Below are 16,874 nucleotides of genomic sequence, written 5' to 3'. Positions count from 1 at the left end.
ACAACCCAATTGCTGGGTTTGTCCCTATTTTACCCAGCACTGGGTTGTATTTAACCCAGCATTTTTTAGAGTGTAGTACTAATATCATTATTAAAATTAGTCTGTTTGGTCTTACTCTAGTTTCTTTAAACAGGAAGTTGTTTTGTGTGACACTCCCTCACCAACTTTCCTGGTTACTCTGGTTTAAAGCAACCATTTGCGCCCCTCATCACACTACACCTTTTCTTTATACTAGCTCTCTAAAGCATGTAAGAGCACTTGTGAAGGGTTTGTCAAGGAACAAGGTTTTCATTACACTACACAAACACACTTCCAAGGCCCCTCCAGCATTTTTACACCATAAGGTCACCCCATTACCAATGCAGGTCAAGGCCTGTGTGTGCTCATGTGTTTTGAGATGCATTTGTAATGGGTTTTTTATATGTAGTATGTGGGCAGTGTGCTGGATTTGTGCATGTCGTGCTGTGATGATTCACTCTGTATAATAATGAATAGAGTTCATAGTGAAGGACACACACATGCACGCTCACACAGACACGGCTTAGAAATGGGCTGAATGTTCTGTGCCCGCTTTGTTTCACAGCCACCAGAGTGACAGTTTCTCATGCTTTTGCAAGTGCAGTTGTTCCGATGGTTGGAGCACTTTATGTTTGACAGGAAGCTCGTTTGAATCGCCTGCACTCATGTGTGGCGGTTAACCACATACAGCAGAAACGGTATTGTCTTCACATCCTCTTGCACATAAGAGCATTTGGAGGAATAAAACTGACTAGTGGATGTAAACTTGATGTTGCCGTTTTTATTCTGTTTGATTTTTTTTTTTTTAGGTGACTTATTAAATGTGCTACACACTCAACCAGCAATTAAGTGAATATATTCTAGCTGAGGTTCATGAAAGTGCCAAAATTTTTACCACTTCTGTACATCTGCTGTTAGAAGCTAATGCCAGATGATGATGCTATTATTATAGTGTGCACTTGCTCCCTCTGCTGGAGCAGTGAAGAGTCACGTGCACTGTCTGCATGTATTTTAAAGTCACCATGAAATCACAATTTGACAATTTTTGTGTAGAATATGCAGTTTATTATTAATAATATATGCATGCACATGATTATTTTTAACACAAATAAATAATCCCTCCTCTAGCCTATCTGCCACATGAGGTTGCATCAATCAGCCAACAACAATGGGCACATTTACATGCAAGCATATATATACACTGATAACTACCAAAAATCAGTTTATTAAAATAACCTGTACCACTTGTCCTATGGCTGCATGAGGTGAGAACATATTTTTTATTCAATTTCTTGGGTCAAGAAAGAGTCGGAGCTTGCAATATATTTCCTCCTCCCCTACTGTAAAACATTTGCTGTGGTTAGATGTGCTTCCTCTCATATATTACACGGGTGTTCACATGCTAGACAAAATCGGGGTAATGGACAAAAATCTAGCTGTGTTGATCAGTTTATGCTTAAGCGGTTTATGAACTTGCACCGGAAAAGGCATTGTCGGCATATTAAAAATAATAATGGGTTTAAGAATGTGCATTTAAACGCACTCAATGATCCAACAATTCAATCAGTTCCTGATACATTACTATGATAGAGTGCAGTTATAACTTTTATTGCTTATTTGGCATAGTCTTAGTCGGTTGATAAAAATAAACATATCAGTAACTATACTCAAAGTATTTCAAAACAGCTGTTATAATCTCATTTGAAATATCATATCAGCATATCGGAGCATTTCAACTATTTAAAATGTATCCTCTGGCTGTGAATACATATGAGAAGGGCCAAGTAAAACTGACCTACAAAGAAGAAAACCAGTATCTCTTATGTGCTATGTGTTCTCCTGTTTTCAGAGTAGTTCAGAGTACCAGCATATTCTTTTTATCTGCTAGTTATGTGCCAATTCAGATTGCTTAGATTCTCTAGAACATCAGTGTTAAACAAGTAGTATATTACCGTTCTAATTGCAGCTCTCATCATTTTTGCTATACTCGTAATGAAGTCGCTGTTTATTGGTGATTTTAGGTTTCTTAGTTTTATTTCATGCAATTGTTTTTTATCATTATATCTTGATTAGGTTTCGCTGGAATGGGTAATCTTCTAAAAGTCCTTACAAGGGAAATAGAGAACTATCCACATTTTTTCCTGGACTTTGAAAGTAAGTTTTGAGAAGAGGTGGAGTCTGGGGTTGGCGAGACTCTATAACCAGCTGTTTATTCCCCAGCAGTAGCAGGAGCTGGGCTGACCGTCTCAAAGCTCTTATAAGACAGTTTTCCCTCGTTGCTTTCTTGTGGTGAAAGTTTATGCTTCCTGCTGTCCAGAGCTGACGCTTTGTCTAAAGTGTGTCCTGGGAATTAGCTAGAAGAAATGTTCTGATTTAAAGTAAAACGGAAAAGCAAAAACAGTTCAGATTCAATTTGGAATGATTTCCATGTTCACCATGAGAAGTTGAGGGAATTCTGTGTGTAGGAGCATGAGACTTTGCAGAATCACTCTTTAACGCTCAGTGTGACATCCTGTGATTTTATTGTCTTTGACGTTCAACACCTTTCTCTTTTCTCTGTCTTTCTACCTTTTTCCTCTCTTTCTCTTCTTGCTTTTCTGTTTCAGAAACCAAATGGGGAATCTGTTAAAAGTGCTCACTTGCACAGAGCTTGATCAAGGGCCAAACTTTTTCCTTGACTTTGAAAGTGAGCAGAGCTTTTGCCTGGCCTGGTGTCTGTCACTTTTTCTGGCTACTAACATTTTGCAAGTACCATTGTCGGAATTGTCCTTGCAAAACTACCCGTCACAACGCAACAGCAAAACAGAGTTTCACAATGCTTTTGCATATGCAAATGCGTTGTGCAAATGAGTTTGATCGGGCAATAGTTAGGATATTTGATCTTTTTTACATGCCATCTTTAATTCTAAGAACTCAAATTGCAAATACAAAGATATTTAAATCTTTTCTTGAAAATCTAAAAACAAAAAACAAAAAAAACAATCTGATTTGTTGTTGGCAAATGTGCATGACTTGCCAATTAGTATTTGTAACGAACCACATATCCAATATGTCTATGTACTGCAGCATGATACTTTCTCTGAAAATTATCTCCTTACTCTTTGCAGCTTCTGCTTGTTCTGTGATATTTTTTTAATCTCTGTTTGTCTCATTCTGAACTCTCAGCTCTTTCAATCCTTTACCTCTGTATACTTGGTCAGTAAACTTTGAAATCCTGTGACCTTATACTCAAAACCTGTTATATTACACTAAACATTGGATATTGTTTTCTGTCTAGAAACTTTAAAGAGAGCTTTACCCAAAATGTTCAACATTTCCTGAGTATTTGCTTTGCTGCTTTTTTGATTGCATTTCAGCCATAACTCATAACCAATAAATCTTTACTTTTGAAATGAAATGTTGAAATATCGGGGTACCTCTGGTTTAAAGAAAGAAAATGATTTTTTATATGAAAATATCACCTGATTTATTTGTTTGTTTGTTGTGTTTATACATTGCTCCTAAAAATATTTGGGCGCTTAAGCTTCAGTTTAATGTATGAATGTCATTACATTACATTAGATGTACAAAATATCAAATCAAGTGGCATTTATTTTAAAGAAAATTTACATTAACACTTTTGAAACAAAACATTTCACTAGAAGAAGTTTTGTGGTTTTAAACTCGAAAGCAATTGATGTGCTGAACAAAGCTGAAGTGTTTAGCCACTTTCTGGTTGTCAGATTTGGTAGTTGTTGGGTGGTGAACTGGAGAATAACCAAATAAAATAATGACTTCATACATTTACTTCACTACTAAAAATTAGATTGTCAATAAAAAAGGCTGTAATTTGGAAAAATGGAAATGAAGATCTGAGCTCTATAGCTCTGGTCTCTGGTTTGCAGTTGACACTTGGTTTGATATTATATCTAATGCTGTGAAATGCATTGCATGTAATAACTAGTGCTTGACAGTGTGTAATGTAGTTTATTTGTGTCAGATGCACAACCGACAGACTGTGAGAGAGAGGTGTGGAACCAGGTGAATGCTGTTCTCCAGGAGTCGGAGAGCATCCTGTCCGGCCTGCAAGCCTACAAGGGGGCGGGCCAGGAAATACGAGATGTACGTCTGATTAATAGTTCCGCTTTGGCTTTGTCGGTCAATCAGTTGTATTTAATGGCATTTTGTGGAGTATATTTCTCATGCCAGATTAAATCATGTGACTTGTTTGACATTTTAGGCAATACAGAATCCTAATGACATGCTCCTTCAGGAGAGGGCGTGGAACTCTGTGTGTCCTCTTGTCATCCGCCTAAAGAAGTTCTATGCCTTTTCATTGAAACTAGGTACACTATTCGTATATAATTACCTATATCCACATATTTTCTCCTTAATCAGTAAGAAATGTAATGTAAGCTCTGCATCTGATCTGCTTTCTTCCTCTCTTCCATGTAGAGGAAGCACTGCAGAGCCTTTTGGAGTCTCTGACGTGTCCGCCGTACACTCCCACTCAGCACCTGGAGAGGGAGCAGGCCCTTGCTAAACAGTTCGCTGAAATCCTGCATTTCACGCTCCGCTTTGATGAGCTGAAGGTGCCAGCTGTTTAAAAAAATAAGAGGAAATGTATTGATTGCCACTGTGCTAGCAAATTCCTTTTTAAATGTATTTAACATTTATTTAGATGAGGATTCCAGCTATCCAGAATGACTTCAGCTACTACAGAAGAACAATCAGTCGAAACAGATTAAACAACATGAATGTAAGTGCAGGAACCTGAGATAAAAGGATATTGTAAACACTGCTGTGCTCATTTCTATATTCATTTGTGTGTTTGTGTGTTTTTCTCTATCAAGCTTGATATTGAAAATGAGGTCAATAATGAAATGGCAAATAGAATGTCTCTGTTCTATGCTGAAGCCACACCTATGCTGAAGACCCTGAGCACAGCAACGACAAACTTTGTGACAGAGGTACTGCTTGTTTCTACAGTCGTAATTTTAGCACTTTAATTCCCATCAGAAATACTGTAGAACGCTAATGGTCAAAAGTTTGGGGATAGCAAGTGTTTTTTTTTTGTTTTGTTTTTTTTGGGGGGAAAGAATTTAATACTTTTATTCAGCACAGATGCACTAAATTAATGATCAGAAGTGACAATAAAGACTAGGGGGGAAAAAACAGTTATTTTAAATTGTAGTAATATTTCACAATAATATTGTTTTACTGTATTTTACTGTATGCTTTCAAAAACCTCCTCAAAAATCTTACCAATCCCAAACTTTTGAATGCTAGTGTATGATAATCAGTAGGCTACATGCATTGTAATTTCCGAGTGATTTATTCCTTTAATTCTTTCTCTGTAGAATAAGACATTACCTCTTGAGAACACCACAGACTGCCTGAGCACTATGGCAAGTGTATGCAAGGTCATGCTAGAGACACCGTAAGTACTCGGGCTGTTTGTAGTGCCTGTATTGAAGTGTATTATTGTGGCATTATGCTCAATCTTTTACCTCTGCTAACAGAGAATACACAAGTCGATTCAACAGTGAAGACACACTTCTGTTTTGTATGAGGGTGATGGTGGGGGTTATTATCCTCTACGATCATGTGCATCCAAACGGTGCCTTCAACAAATCCTCAAAAATCGATGTAAGGCTACATTTCTCATATTTTCTCAATCAACCAAAACTTTTTTTAATTAGTTTAAAATGACTTTTCCCCCCCATAATGTGATATACACACTTTCTCTAGATGAAAGGATGCATTAAAGTCTTAAAAGATCAGCCCGCAGATAATGTTGAAGGTCTCCTTAATGCCCTCAAGTAAGTTTACTTTTCTGTTCTTAAAAAAAAGATGCTACAGCTTGTGTAATGAGTTTCACAAATCATATAATCTTTTTTTTTTTTTTTTGTTCAAAGGTTCACCACAAAACACCTGAATGATGAGTCCACTCCAAAAAATATCAGAACAATGCTACAGTAATGGTTTTAAGTGAAGCGGGTCAATATTCTGACCTCAAAAGATGTATATGTTTAAATTTATTTAAGGACTTGATGTTAATACTTGGGTGTATTTACATAATCATTCCCTCCAAGTTACTGCAATGTAAAGAAAGCAGACCTTTATTCTAAACAAATTGCCTATTCTGTCGACAGAAGCACAAATTAATAAAAACCAAGCAGCCTTATGAAAATTCATGAAAAAAAAATAATTTGCAGTTTTGCTTTCAAATGAATAACCATGATCATGTTAACCAAAGGGGCTTATGCACTGGTTGTGAGTTACAGTGAAATCCTATTGGCTAAAGTGTAGTCAATATTGAATGAGTAAAGCGTGGGATGCTTGTGCTTTTGTATTTTGTAATGATGAGAAAAGACAGTTTCTAAAAATACCATAATGTGATGTAACCATTTTTTAAAATTTTTTTTCTATTTTTTCCCAAATCTGTGGTTTGGCTGATGGTGGCGATATCAGCTTTTATTTTTGTTATTATGTGATGTCTGTTCTTTGTCTTTACGCCTCTTTGTTTCTAACACATTCGATACTCATCAATACAGCTTTAAAATCTGAAATAAAATTGACATTTTGTTTATTTTTGATTTATATTTGTGATTAATCTTCTTCAAAAAAAAAAATTTGTCACTAATTTGAAGTCCTGCAGTAATATTTCAGGTAAGGTTAGAAATGTGCGGGTTTTTAAACATTTAATGTCCATTAACAACTAAAAGACGTTGAAGAGTTAGATTTTTTTTTTAGAAATTTTTATTGATGTGCTAAATTGATCAACTGATCAGCAAAGACTTTCAGCTTATTTTCAAAAGAATGCTGTTCTTTTGAACATTCTGTTTATCAGGGAATACAGAAAAATATCACAGTTTCCAAACAAAAAAAAAAAAAAATATATATATATATATATTAAGCTGCACAATTGTTTTCAACGATAATAATAAGAAATGTTTCTTGAGCAGCAAATCAGCATATTAGAATGATTTCTGAAGGATTGTGTGACATTACTGAAGTAATGGCTGCTGAAAATTCAGCTTTTTCATCACAGGAATCAATTACATTTCAAAATATATTCAAATATGCCATTTTGAATGCAATATTGCTGTTTTAACTATTTTTGATCAAACAAATGCAGACTTGGTGAGCAAAAGAGACTTCTTATAAGAAACATTTCAAAATCTTACCAATCTTGCAGCTTTCTGAATGGTAGTGTACTTGACTAGACTAGAGAACCAAAAGGCTGTGAAGACTCAGTTTAAAATAGTAATTCCTGAGTTGTTAAACTAACTGCAATTCACATTCATAATGTTACAACACTGGATGGCAGTGTTTCACTGCTCTCACTTTAAAGCATCATTTTAGCCCAGACGGAGTAAGCAAGCATAACATTATTTTTTCATATTCACTTTTATAATAGCAACCACTTTAATATTAATTACAGAAGATCACCAGAATCTCCTAGCAGAAATGTAGTGTTTTATTAGATTTTTCTCTATTAAGTCGTGACATATCCCAGTACACACGATTCAGCCTACATGATATCTGCATGATTCATTCTTGTTATGAAACTAATCTGAATGCCTGTTCATGTATTGGATGACTAGCCAGTTAAAATGCTAATGTGTTTTTCTAACAGTTCAGAGCCACTAGCGGGTGAACTGAGAGCCATGAAAACAGGCCCTCCTCTATGCAGCTCTACAGCAAATGGGATTAGAAAATCCCATCTTTCTTAGTGGTCTCCCACTCTGGTCTTTAGATCAGGTCTGAAAACCTTCCTTCCATCTACTGTAAAAATAACGAGTTTTATAATAGTCTCTCAAATACAGGCTGCGGTGGAGGTGTTAACAATCCTGTCATGAGGGTGCGTTATGTGTGTCCAGTGGTATGTGTTTATTGAATATTTATTGCGAGGTGTACAATCTTTCCCTGATTACAAGCTTTGAGATATTAATAAATTGAAAGTGAAATGTGCCTTACCAAATGTCAGTGGTGCATATTAGTGCCTCAAAGAAACGCAAGCAATGCTTACGGCGCAGGCTTAAAGAATTTCAGAGTTATTGATGCCAATAAGATTTCCTTTTGTGTTCCAATCAATCAGCAGGGCAGAATGTAATTATTGGCATTGTGCTCTAGCAGAGATGACAGTAATGCAGGCCTTGAGACCACATTGTCTCTTAAAAGGATAGTACACCCAAAAAATTAGTAAATGTAATTAACTTACACACATGGCTTTTTTTCTTTGTGGTTTATGTTTTTTTTATATCTCATAATTATGACTTTTTATAGAATTGCGAGATACAAAAGGGTAAGTTTTAAACTTTTTTTTTTTTTCTCCGAATTGCTGAAAAAGAAAAGTCAGAATTGTGGTTTAAATTTAAAGTTGTGAGGGGGAAAAAAATCTAAATTATGAAATAAAAAGGTTCAATTGCCTTTTTAACTTATGTGGCGGATACAAAAAAAAAAAAAAAGTTTATATCTTGAAATATTCTGCAAATATATATAAAAAAGTCGCAATTTCCTATTTTTTTTTTTTTTTTTTTTTTTTTAATTCTGTGGCAGAAACAGATTCAATACCTTCATGTTGCTCCAAAACTATACTAACTAAATTAAGTGTTCTTACGTGGAGCACGAAAGAAGATATTTTGCATGTTTGAAAAATGTAAGAAACATCCATTGTATGTATTGTCCATACAAAGGAAGTCATTGGGAACTGAAAATGTGTGATTACCCCTTTAAAATATCTTTTGTGTTGTGTTCTACAAAATAAATTCATACAGGTTTTGAATGACATGAGGGTAAGTAAAAGATAACAGAATTTTAATTTTGGGGTATACTATTCCTTTAAGTTGCTGCATAATAAAAGTGTACACCATTTCCTCTATTTGCAGACTTTAAAGCAACTATATTTAAGTTTACGTTGAAGTCAGTTTCAAAATCATTGTGATCGTACATTGGCTAATAATAAGGCGAGTGGGTTCTGTTTCTTTCCCACACTCTCCCTCAAACAGGTCGCCGTGATTTTGCCAAGACATGTTCCTGGATCAACATCTTTTGTTGATCCTGGATCAACATTACTGTCCAAAAATACAGACTTAACCCAATCCCCACCCCTAAACCTAACCTTACCCATAATTTATTCCTAAAATCAGAGGGAAATGATAGCTGATTAACAAGGGTCTAGACTCTAGAAGCACCTAACCCTGCATTGTAAGCCTAAAACTGACATTTCCTGAAAAGTTATCTCTCAATTCTGATTTGTTGATTGGAATGATGTTCCAGGATCAACAAGGATGTTGATCCAGGAACATGTTGTACTTGGTCAAATCACGCTCATCCCTCAAGCATCTGTGCTGGAAATATGTAATGGTGAGCGAGTATGAAACTCTGTAGGAAAAGGACATGCACAAAGTCATGTACGGCGACAGCAATATATTTACGACAGTGAATTCCACTCACCAAACTGTAGGGTGCTCCAAAATCACACAAACTACATACAAACATACAAAAACTACATTCCACATATTTCGAAATCATTAAAATATTAAATTTCTAGAAATTTTGAGTATGCCACTTGAAAAACGGCAATCGTTAGACATGTTCCGCTTATTTTTGTCACCAAATGAATTGTACATGCAAGCACACGGTTGACTGTGTGGCATTAGCTGAGATTGGCAGGCGTTTATGCGCCATGCTGTTATTGTTTATGGCCCAGTACTCTTGATGGAGTGGCCACTGGCTCCATATTGTTATGCAATCAGGAGAGGTGTCTCAGTATGGAGGAGGAAAATCCTTTCAGGTGCCAGAGCCTGATGGCGGCGCTGCGAAGTCATGCTGCCTCTGAACAGAAACTTGGCGTCACCGACAGGATCTAAACCAATGAGACTCTCAGTGTGCAAGCAACATTGCACCACTCAAGAAATCTGAGTTCTGCTTTCCTCTATTAAGTCATTGCTTATTAAAGAGGAATGTTTTGGATCAAAGTGCCTAAGTTATTATAAAATCATCTGATATTTTGTGATTCTGTAATGGAATGATCTCCTAATTACGTCCTAACGGATGTAGCTTTCAGTGCGCTTGAAGTGAATCATTCTTAACTCATTATGAACATTTAAATGTCAGATTTTTAATGTCAAGACATTAAAAATATTACAGTAAAAAATCCTTGGCTATTTTTGAAAGCTTTCCAGTTGAGCAATTAGAACAAAGATAGAAATTAAACGGATTCATGAACATTTCCATTGCACAAAGGGTCTTTACAGTGGAGAATGTTCTTTAGTTAATTAAAATGTTCTTCACACTAAGAAAAAAAAGATTGAACTGTTCACTAAAATGATTCTTTTGATTCTTTTAAAATGATTATTTTATGGCATCATTGCAGAAACCCCCTTTTGGAACTTCTTCTACAAGTATAATGCCCTTTATACACAAAAACCGGACTGTTATTCACATAAAACAAGACAGCGCTTCTCTGTGTGTGTTTGAGAGGAAATCAAATGCAGTGTTTTGCCTGTAGGGAGTTAACCGATGCGAAAGCAGTTGGGTGTGACAGTGCAGAAATTGGAAAAGAAAGGGTATCTGAGTGTTTTGAATGCAATATTTAAGTATTCATAGCACATGTTCGACCACTGGGGATATGGATTATGTGAACAACTTGAATAGCTGATCAAATGTTTTCTCCATGGATGGAAGAGCACATTGATGAGAGCTTTGATCTTTGGACATAAGCCGCAGTTTCAATCCATCCATTCCTGCCCACAAATAAACTCCTATAATCCAGTTCACGCAAAGTAGCTCCTATTGTGTTCTTTATGCAGTCTATAATTTGAATCAATGCCTTTATGCGTATAGCTGAATTATATATATTTATGCAGTAAGATCTGAACTGCATGCTGTATTTCAGCAGGCTTGTCTTGGAGTTGTAGTCAGTGTCTCATTCTGTTTTATTTCTTCACTGGTTTGTTTATTTTTGAAGAGTTTATAGAAGAGCTTAAAGCAAAAGTTAAAGCTCTTTGTGCCGTGAAACCTCAAGATCCATCAGGTTCAGTCAAACTTGGAAGAACTTGCTCACAAACTCTCTCTTTTTCCTGAATAATAGATGCCTTTTTCTAAAATATTCATGAAAGCATTCATTGTGCACTCTATCTGAAGTGTGGTGTATTACGTAAGCCATGGCTTGATGAATGATACATACCCAATTCCATCTTGAATTATGTTGCATAACTGGCAATATGCATACGGAGACCTTGGGGCCTCCTTGTTTTCCTTTGATTAAAACAAACAGCTTTTTTCGTTCTGCTACCACACATTCCTGCGTTTTTTTTTTTTCGTACCACAGCTGCTAACCGTCATGTAATGCCGGATAATTGGTGTTCTTGCTCCCTGCGTGGTTGGCAAAGTAAGGCCATGCTGATTTGTCTTTGTTTTCTAAAGAAGTAACAGCCATGTAATCACTCAATTAGATGGTGCATGGTGTTTGTGTGAAAATACTATTTGAGAGAAAGGACTGTGTTGCATCTGTCTAAATTACATTGAGCAGAATGACTTATTTTAATTGCATAGAAATGACGTTTTGCTGTAGGTGTGTATAAATTGTATCAGGTTTAATAATGTTTTCTGGAATTAGTCAAATGTGCTTAAAGGGGTCATATGATGCTATTTTAAAGATCATTATTTGGTGTATTTGGTGTAACAGAATATGTTGACATGCTTTAATGTTAAAAAAACACATTATTTTTCAAATACTGTACATTATTGTAGGTCCTCTATGCCCCGCCTCTCTCAAACACATCGTTTTCAACAAAGCCCCCTCCTTTGAAAAGCGCAGTCTGCTCTGATTGGCCAGCCATTTGAACAGTCAATAGCAAATACTTAAACTGATAACAAAACATACTTACAGTCAATTCAGAAGCACCAGATTGTCATAGCAAAGTCGGAATTGACCTTTTTTTTTGTTTTTTTTTTAGAAATAGCCTTTGTGCACAGCCAGCCTTGTACTCTTCTAGGTTCAAAAAACTGTCGTCCATAAAATGCGTTGCACAAATTCGAACATCTGGGTTGTGCTGTTCTGTTGTAAATAAATCTTAACCAATGATTCCTAATTGCATCTACTTCTGGAAGGCCAAATAAAGTGCTTTTGCTTTTGCACTGAATCGCACAGCGCATCCCTGACATGGCTGCATCAACACTACTGCTGTTCCTGAAACCATGCCTTCTTTCTTTGCGTGCATATTTGGGTGCATTATGCTAATATTTCCACATAGTGAGGTAGGTATGTGGGGGCGTGTTAGAACGAGGCGTTTTAGGTAGGCGTGGTTGACTCTTAACTTTATAAAGAATTTCTCTTTGGATTTGAGACTTTAGACTTTAGAACTTTACAGATCTTCTTTATGCACCAAGAGCTTGTAACACTCCAAAGAGAAAGGAAAACTTGAAATTGCATCATATGACCCCTTTAAACAGGTCATGTGAATGCTTGGCGTGTGTCTGTAGCCAATTACAGTTTAATGGCTCAAAAGAGAATAACAGCGTTTGTGTGGCAAATGCATCAAGCTTGATGATATGACACTCATTACACTGCGTTCTGGAATGCTAGATTCTGATTGGTCAATTGTAGCATTCAGCAGTCTGGTATTTCCTAATAATCAGTTGTCTATGGCAACGCGGTATATCAGGCTGCTCGGGTAATGCTGACCACACATTATAGCTGCATCCCAAATGACGCACTTATTCACTATGTACTTATGCACTATGTACTCAACCATGTAGTGTTTGAATTATATAAGGTTATTCTGTCATTCATAATCGGAGACTGATAGCCCCTCCCCTATCGCTACGTAATTAAAGCTGTGACAGTTGAGTGCATGAAGTGTCCAACATTTATGTTTTTTTTCTTGGTTATTTAAGTGCATCATCTGGGTATTTAAAGTGCACTTTTTCTTTTTTGGAATTTTCAGTGTGAACACACTACTCGCACTATTCATACTACAAAACGTCATAGAATAATGCATAAGTAGCCTATGCGATTTGGGACGCACCTTATGATTTTTAGGGGGCGTTTATGCAACACCGTTTACTAAAACAGAAAATAAAAACTTAATACGTTTTAGCCATTCATTTACACAACAACTGCGTTTTGGGGGGCTGAAAACGCAAAATTTGAAAATGGGTTTCAAAGGGCAAGTCTTGAAAATAATACTATTGTTATCTCCGTGTAAACTACAAAAACGTGAATTTGTGAAAACGGTGATGTCTTGCGCATACGTATTACATGTTCAGTTTATAGGTATGTGCACAGGCACCTAATGTTTCTTTACAAAGTGACATCGGCAATTACTGGCCTGGCATGTATAAGCGTTTTTAGTCATTTTTATGGATCTGTGTGAACAGGGGTCGTTTTGACAATGTTGTCAACTTCATACGAAACTTTTAAAAAAAGCTAAGGAAAAAGTGTTTTGTTTTACGTTTTTGTCATGTGAACGTTGAATGTTGTTACTTTTTTTTATATTACACATGACATGGATTCGTCTGTACTCTGAAAAATTTCTGCGTCCAACTGCAGTCCGAGTCCGAGTCCGACTCAATTTTTTTGGTTGTATTTTGTTGCTTAAAAATGAAGAAACAGAACAGAAAATGAACCAGTAGTTCACAACACATTGTCCGTCATGAAAAGATGAAGACAGACAAAAACTTTCTTGACTGAAGATCAAACAGATGAAGAAATCTTACAAGAAAAATCAAACAAACAGAAAGTTGCTCAAATACCTTTCAAAAAATGCCAGAATCTCCTTCAAATCCGAGTATTAATTGTGATATTTACTAGCAATTTTGTTAAAATAGTAATTTTTTTTCTACGCCTTTTTCTATATCTGAGAGTACTTTAACACGACACAGTACTAAAAACAGAAAAGTTTATCCTTTGCATTTTTTAAAAGTTTTGTGTACAGACGAAAATGTCAAAATATTCACACATATCTGCAAAAAAAGACTAAAAATGCTGTATTATGCATGCCAGGCCAGTAGTTGGCGATGGCATGCATACTACACTACGCGCCTGCATGCATTTCTTAGACTGAACATGTAATATGTATGCAAATGACGTCACAATTTTCACAAATTGACTTTTTAGTGGCTAAAGAGCTGTGAATGAACAGCAAAAACTCATAAAAATTGTCTATTTTAAGTTAAAAATTGTGTCATGTAAACACCCCCTAAACTGAATTTATTTTTACTTCTCTTGTATCACTCAGCATTCGCTATGGTTTTACATACAAATGCAGGTAGCGCCATTTTACAACAAAGTTGTTGGTTGCAGTGAAAATGACCTCACAGCAGGTCTTCAGTTTTAATATACAGTAATATTACAACAGTATTTGTATTGTTGCTATAGGCTGATTGTTTTGTACATTTTATTAGACTGTCTTTTTCTTAGCAGAATTAAGCTTTAAGATAATTCGATTTTTAAAAATGTGATTATAAATTAATTTAAACTCAAATCTAAATTTCATGTCCATGCATTTATGCAGTGTAATGTAAGGGATAATGTAAAGTGTTAATACATAATCCACTTAAACCTTTCTCATTTGGAAAGGTGTGAAAAGCACTGCAAGAGAGCATTCATATTCCACATGCATAGCTATACGTATTAATCATGAATGAGTAATCAAGACATTCGCATTTACATTTCAGCTCTGTCAGTGAACTGTGCGAAAGGACGGATTATAACAGCAGGGACCTGCGAAAATGTGTGGGAGCATTTTATTGACGTATAACGTCAACCGCCTCCATGATCGCCATCTGATTCAAGGTCAGTTTCCAGCTGCAATTGTCAGTCACTTCTAAGACACAAACCAGATTCATTTTTTTTCTCTCGCAATGGCTTCAGTCCCATCATGTCTGTTTCCTGAGGGGAATGACACATCATTTTTTCAAATGCATAGGGAATTTGTCATATTTGTCATGTTGAATTGATTCATTTTGCAAGCATAATAGCTGTATTATGCCCATTATAGCATAATGGGGCATGATACATTTATTTGTTGTTATCCACATCTTAGCAGTACAATCAGACGGAATGGATTTATCAGTAAACTGCGGTCTCTGCTGGGTGTGTAAGTCCTGCAGCGTGATCCTGGTCAGGCCTGCACCGTGCAGCTGACTGCAGTGGCAAGGGATGGGCCTCCCAGCCGTATCCCAGAGTTCTCTGTGATTGGTATGCAGCCCCAGATGTTCGTGTTCTGCAGTGTGAGTTTCTGAATGCTGGTGCGTGTCAGGGAGACATACTGCAATAGGGCGGAAGGAGAAGTGCGTGTGTATGTGTGTAGCGGGTGAGGGGAATACCATGAAAAACGCGCGCGCACACACAAAGCTCTGTGCCAGGAATCCCTGTCTGAAATTATCCAAGTCATCTGTCTGTCTTACCATGAGAGTACACTTTGAAAATCATTTTGCTCAGAGAGAAGCATTGAAAGGCCAGTGTATATTTGCATGAGGGCTGGTCTTGTTTGTCTCCTGCAGTATGTGCCAAAATCGTTATCTATATAATAACACAAATAAATGATGTCATATTGCTGTCTTTTCAAATAAGCGTCAGTCAAACATATAAAGATACCTTGATATGAATTTACATTACATTTTTACATCCAAAATTTTGTTGCAACAACTAAAGGTAATATAGAATAAAATATGTTAGAGACAAAATTTGTCCGGTTAATTCGTATATTTAGAGAAATTATGCTAAATCATAATTATGACATAAAAATGAATAACCATGACATACTAAGTCAAAAATATGACAAAAGTCATTATTACGACAAAAAAAGTAAATTATAAGTCAAAATTGACATACTAAGTCATAATCATAATTATGATGTAAAAAAGTCAGTTATGACAAAGTGTCAACAATTACAATAAATCATAATTCTGTGATAAAAATGTAAAAAAATCTGAGATAAAGAAAAAGCTGAATTTTTGTCATCATTTTGACTTTGTCATAATTATGGCTTTTTATCTCATAGTTTTGACATTTTTTAATGACTTTCTATGATTTTTATGACATAATTCCGATTTACCAAAAGCATGATTTTTCTTGTGGTGGAAATGGTCTTCCAGCAACTTCCACTGTGCACCGCTTACATACTCTGGTATGAAAAAAAAAAGAAAAAAAAAAAGATGCGATATAAACACGTAAAAGAGCCATTACTGTTGGTCTACATATAAGCATTCTTAGAATGATGCTTGGCCAATCTGATTTAAGGACTCGTTTTGAACAATGGCTCATTTTTAACAGTCTGATACTATTAAGAATAGGAAAAGGCTATTCTTAATAGTATCAGACTGTTAAAAACCAGCCATTGTTTCAGTCATTTTACAAATTAGCATGAATTAACTTTCTTATTGTTTTCTAAGAGCTGGTATATGTCTGAAAAATCCCTCCCTCATGCCTGCACAATGCACACTGAATGGCTGCAGTAGTCTCACACTGCTGACTTCGATGGATTTTCTCTGAGTGCGGGTTGAACCCAATTAATCTTGAGGCAATAAATCCTCACCACTGCAATTTCCCCAGCAGACCTGCAGGGCTTCCCCCTCTCTCTGCTCTTTTTTTTTTTTTGGTTATTTGTTCACTCTGTTGAGTGTTCTGTTCATTCTGTGTGTCTTTCTATTGTTCCCTACCCCCATTTACTCTCTTCTGTTGATACCTATTCCTCCTCCCCTTTCATAGTTTTCCATCTCCTCTCTTGCAGCATCCTGCTATCTTTTCTTCAGTCACTCTCCCCTCCCTCCTTCCCCCTCTCACTATCTTTAGCTTCTCCCTCGCAGCTCCCCTTTTTACTCTCCTGACAGTAGCTCTCTCCCTCCCCACTCCTCTTGCC

At 36.2% G+C, this 16,874-nt stretch overlaps 1 protein-coding gene across 5 annotated transcripts in view; it reads left to right on the top strand.

Annotated features, from left to right (window-relative positions):
• LOC107698352 (protein FAM49A-like) overlaps positions 1 to 6,380 on the top strand; it is a 28,903-nt gene extending 22,523 nt beyond the window's left edge. For 3 of the 5 annotated variants that reach the window (XM_016499314.1, XM_016499315.1, XM_016499316.1), the window contains exons 3-12: positions 2,625 to 2,704; positions 3,998 to 4,119; positions 4,238 to 4,343; positions 4,453 to 4,589; positions 4,679 to 4,756; positions 4,851 to 4,967; positions 5,358 to 5,437; positions 5,520 to 5,646; positions 5,749 to 5,819; positions 5,916 to 6,380. In XM_016499314.1, coding sequence (XP_016354800.1) covers positions 2,632 to 2,704; positions 3,998 to 4,119; positions 4,238 to 4,343; positions 4,453 to 4,589; positions 4,679 to 4,756; positions 4,851 to 4,967; positions 5,358 to 5,437; positions 5,520 to 5,646; positions 5,749 to 5,819; positions 5,916 to 5,979 — 975 coding nt within the window. In that variant the 5' untranslated portion in view covers positions 2,625 to 2,631 and the 3' untranslated portion in view covers positions 5,980 to 6,380. Of the gene's footprint in view, positions 1 to 2,091; positions 2,173 to 2,624; positions 2,705 to 3,997; positions 4,120 to 4,237; positions 4,344 to 4,452; positions 4,590 to 4,678; positions 4,757 to 4,850; positions 4,968 to 5,357; positions 5,438 to 5,519; positions 5,647 to 5,748; positions 5,820 to 5,915 lie in introns of all 5 variants that reach the window. The other 2 variants (XM_016499317.1, XM_016499318.1) reach the window with 1 other exon arrangement.
• Positions 6,381 to 16,874: the final 10,494 nt, after the last annotated feature.

Source organism: Sinocyclocheilus anshuiensis, unplaced genomic scaffold (assembly GCF_001515605.1).
Source record: "Sinocyclocheilus anshuiensis isolate Anshui unplaced genomic scaffold, SAMN03320099.WGS_v1.1 scaffold1746, whole genome shotgun sequence".
Classification (NCBI taxonomy): Eukaryota; Metazoa; Chordata; class Actinopteri; order Cypriniformes; family Cyprinidae; genus Sinocyclocheilus; species Sinocyclocheilus anshuiensis.
The sequence above is the reverse complement of the archived record's forward strand: the minus strand, read 5'-3'. Positions and strand labels throughout refer to the sequence as shown.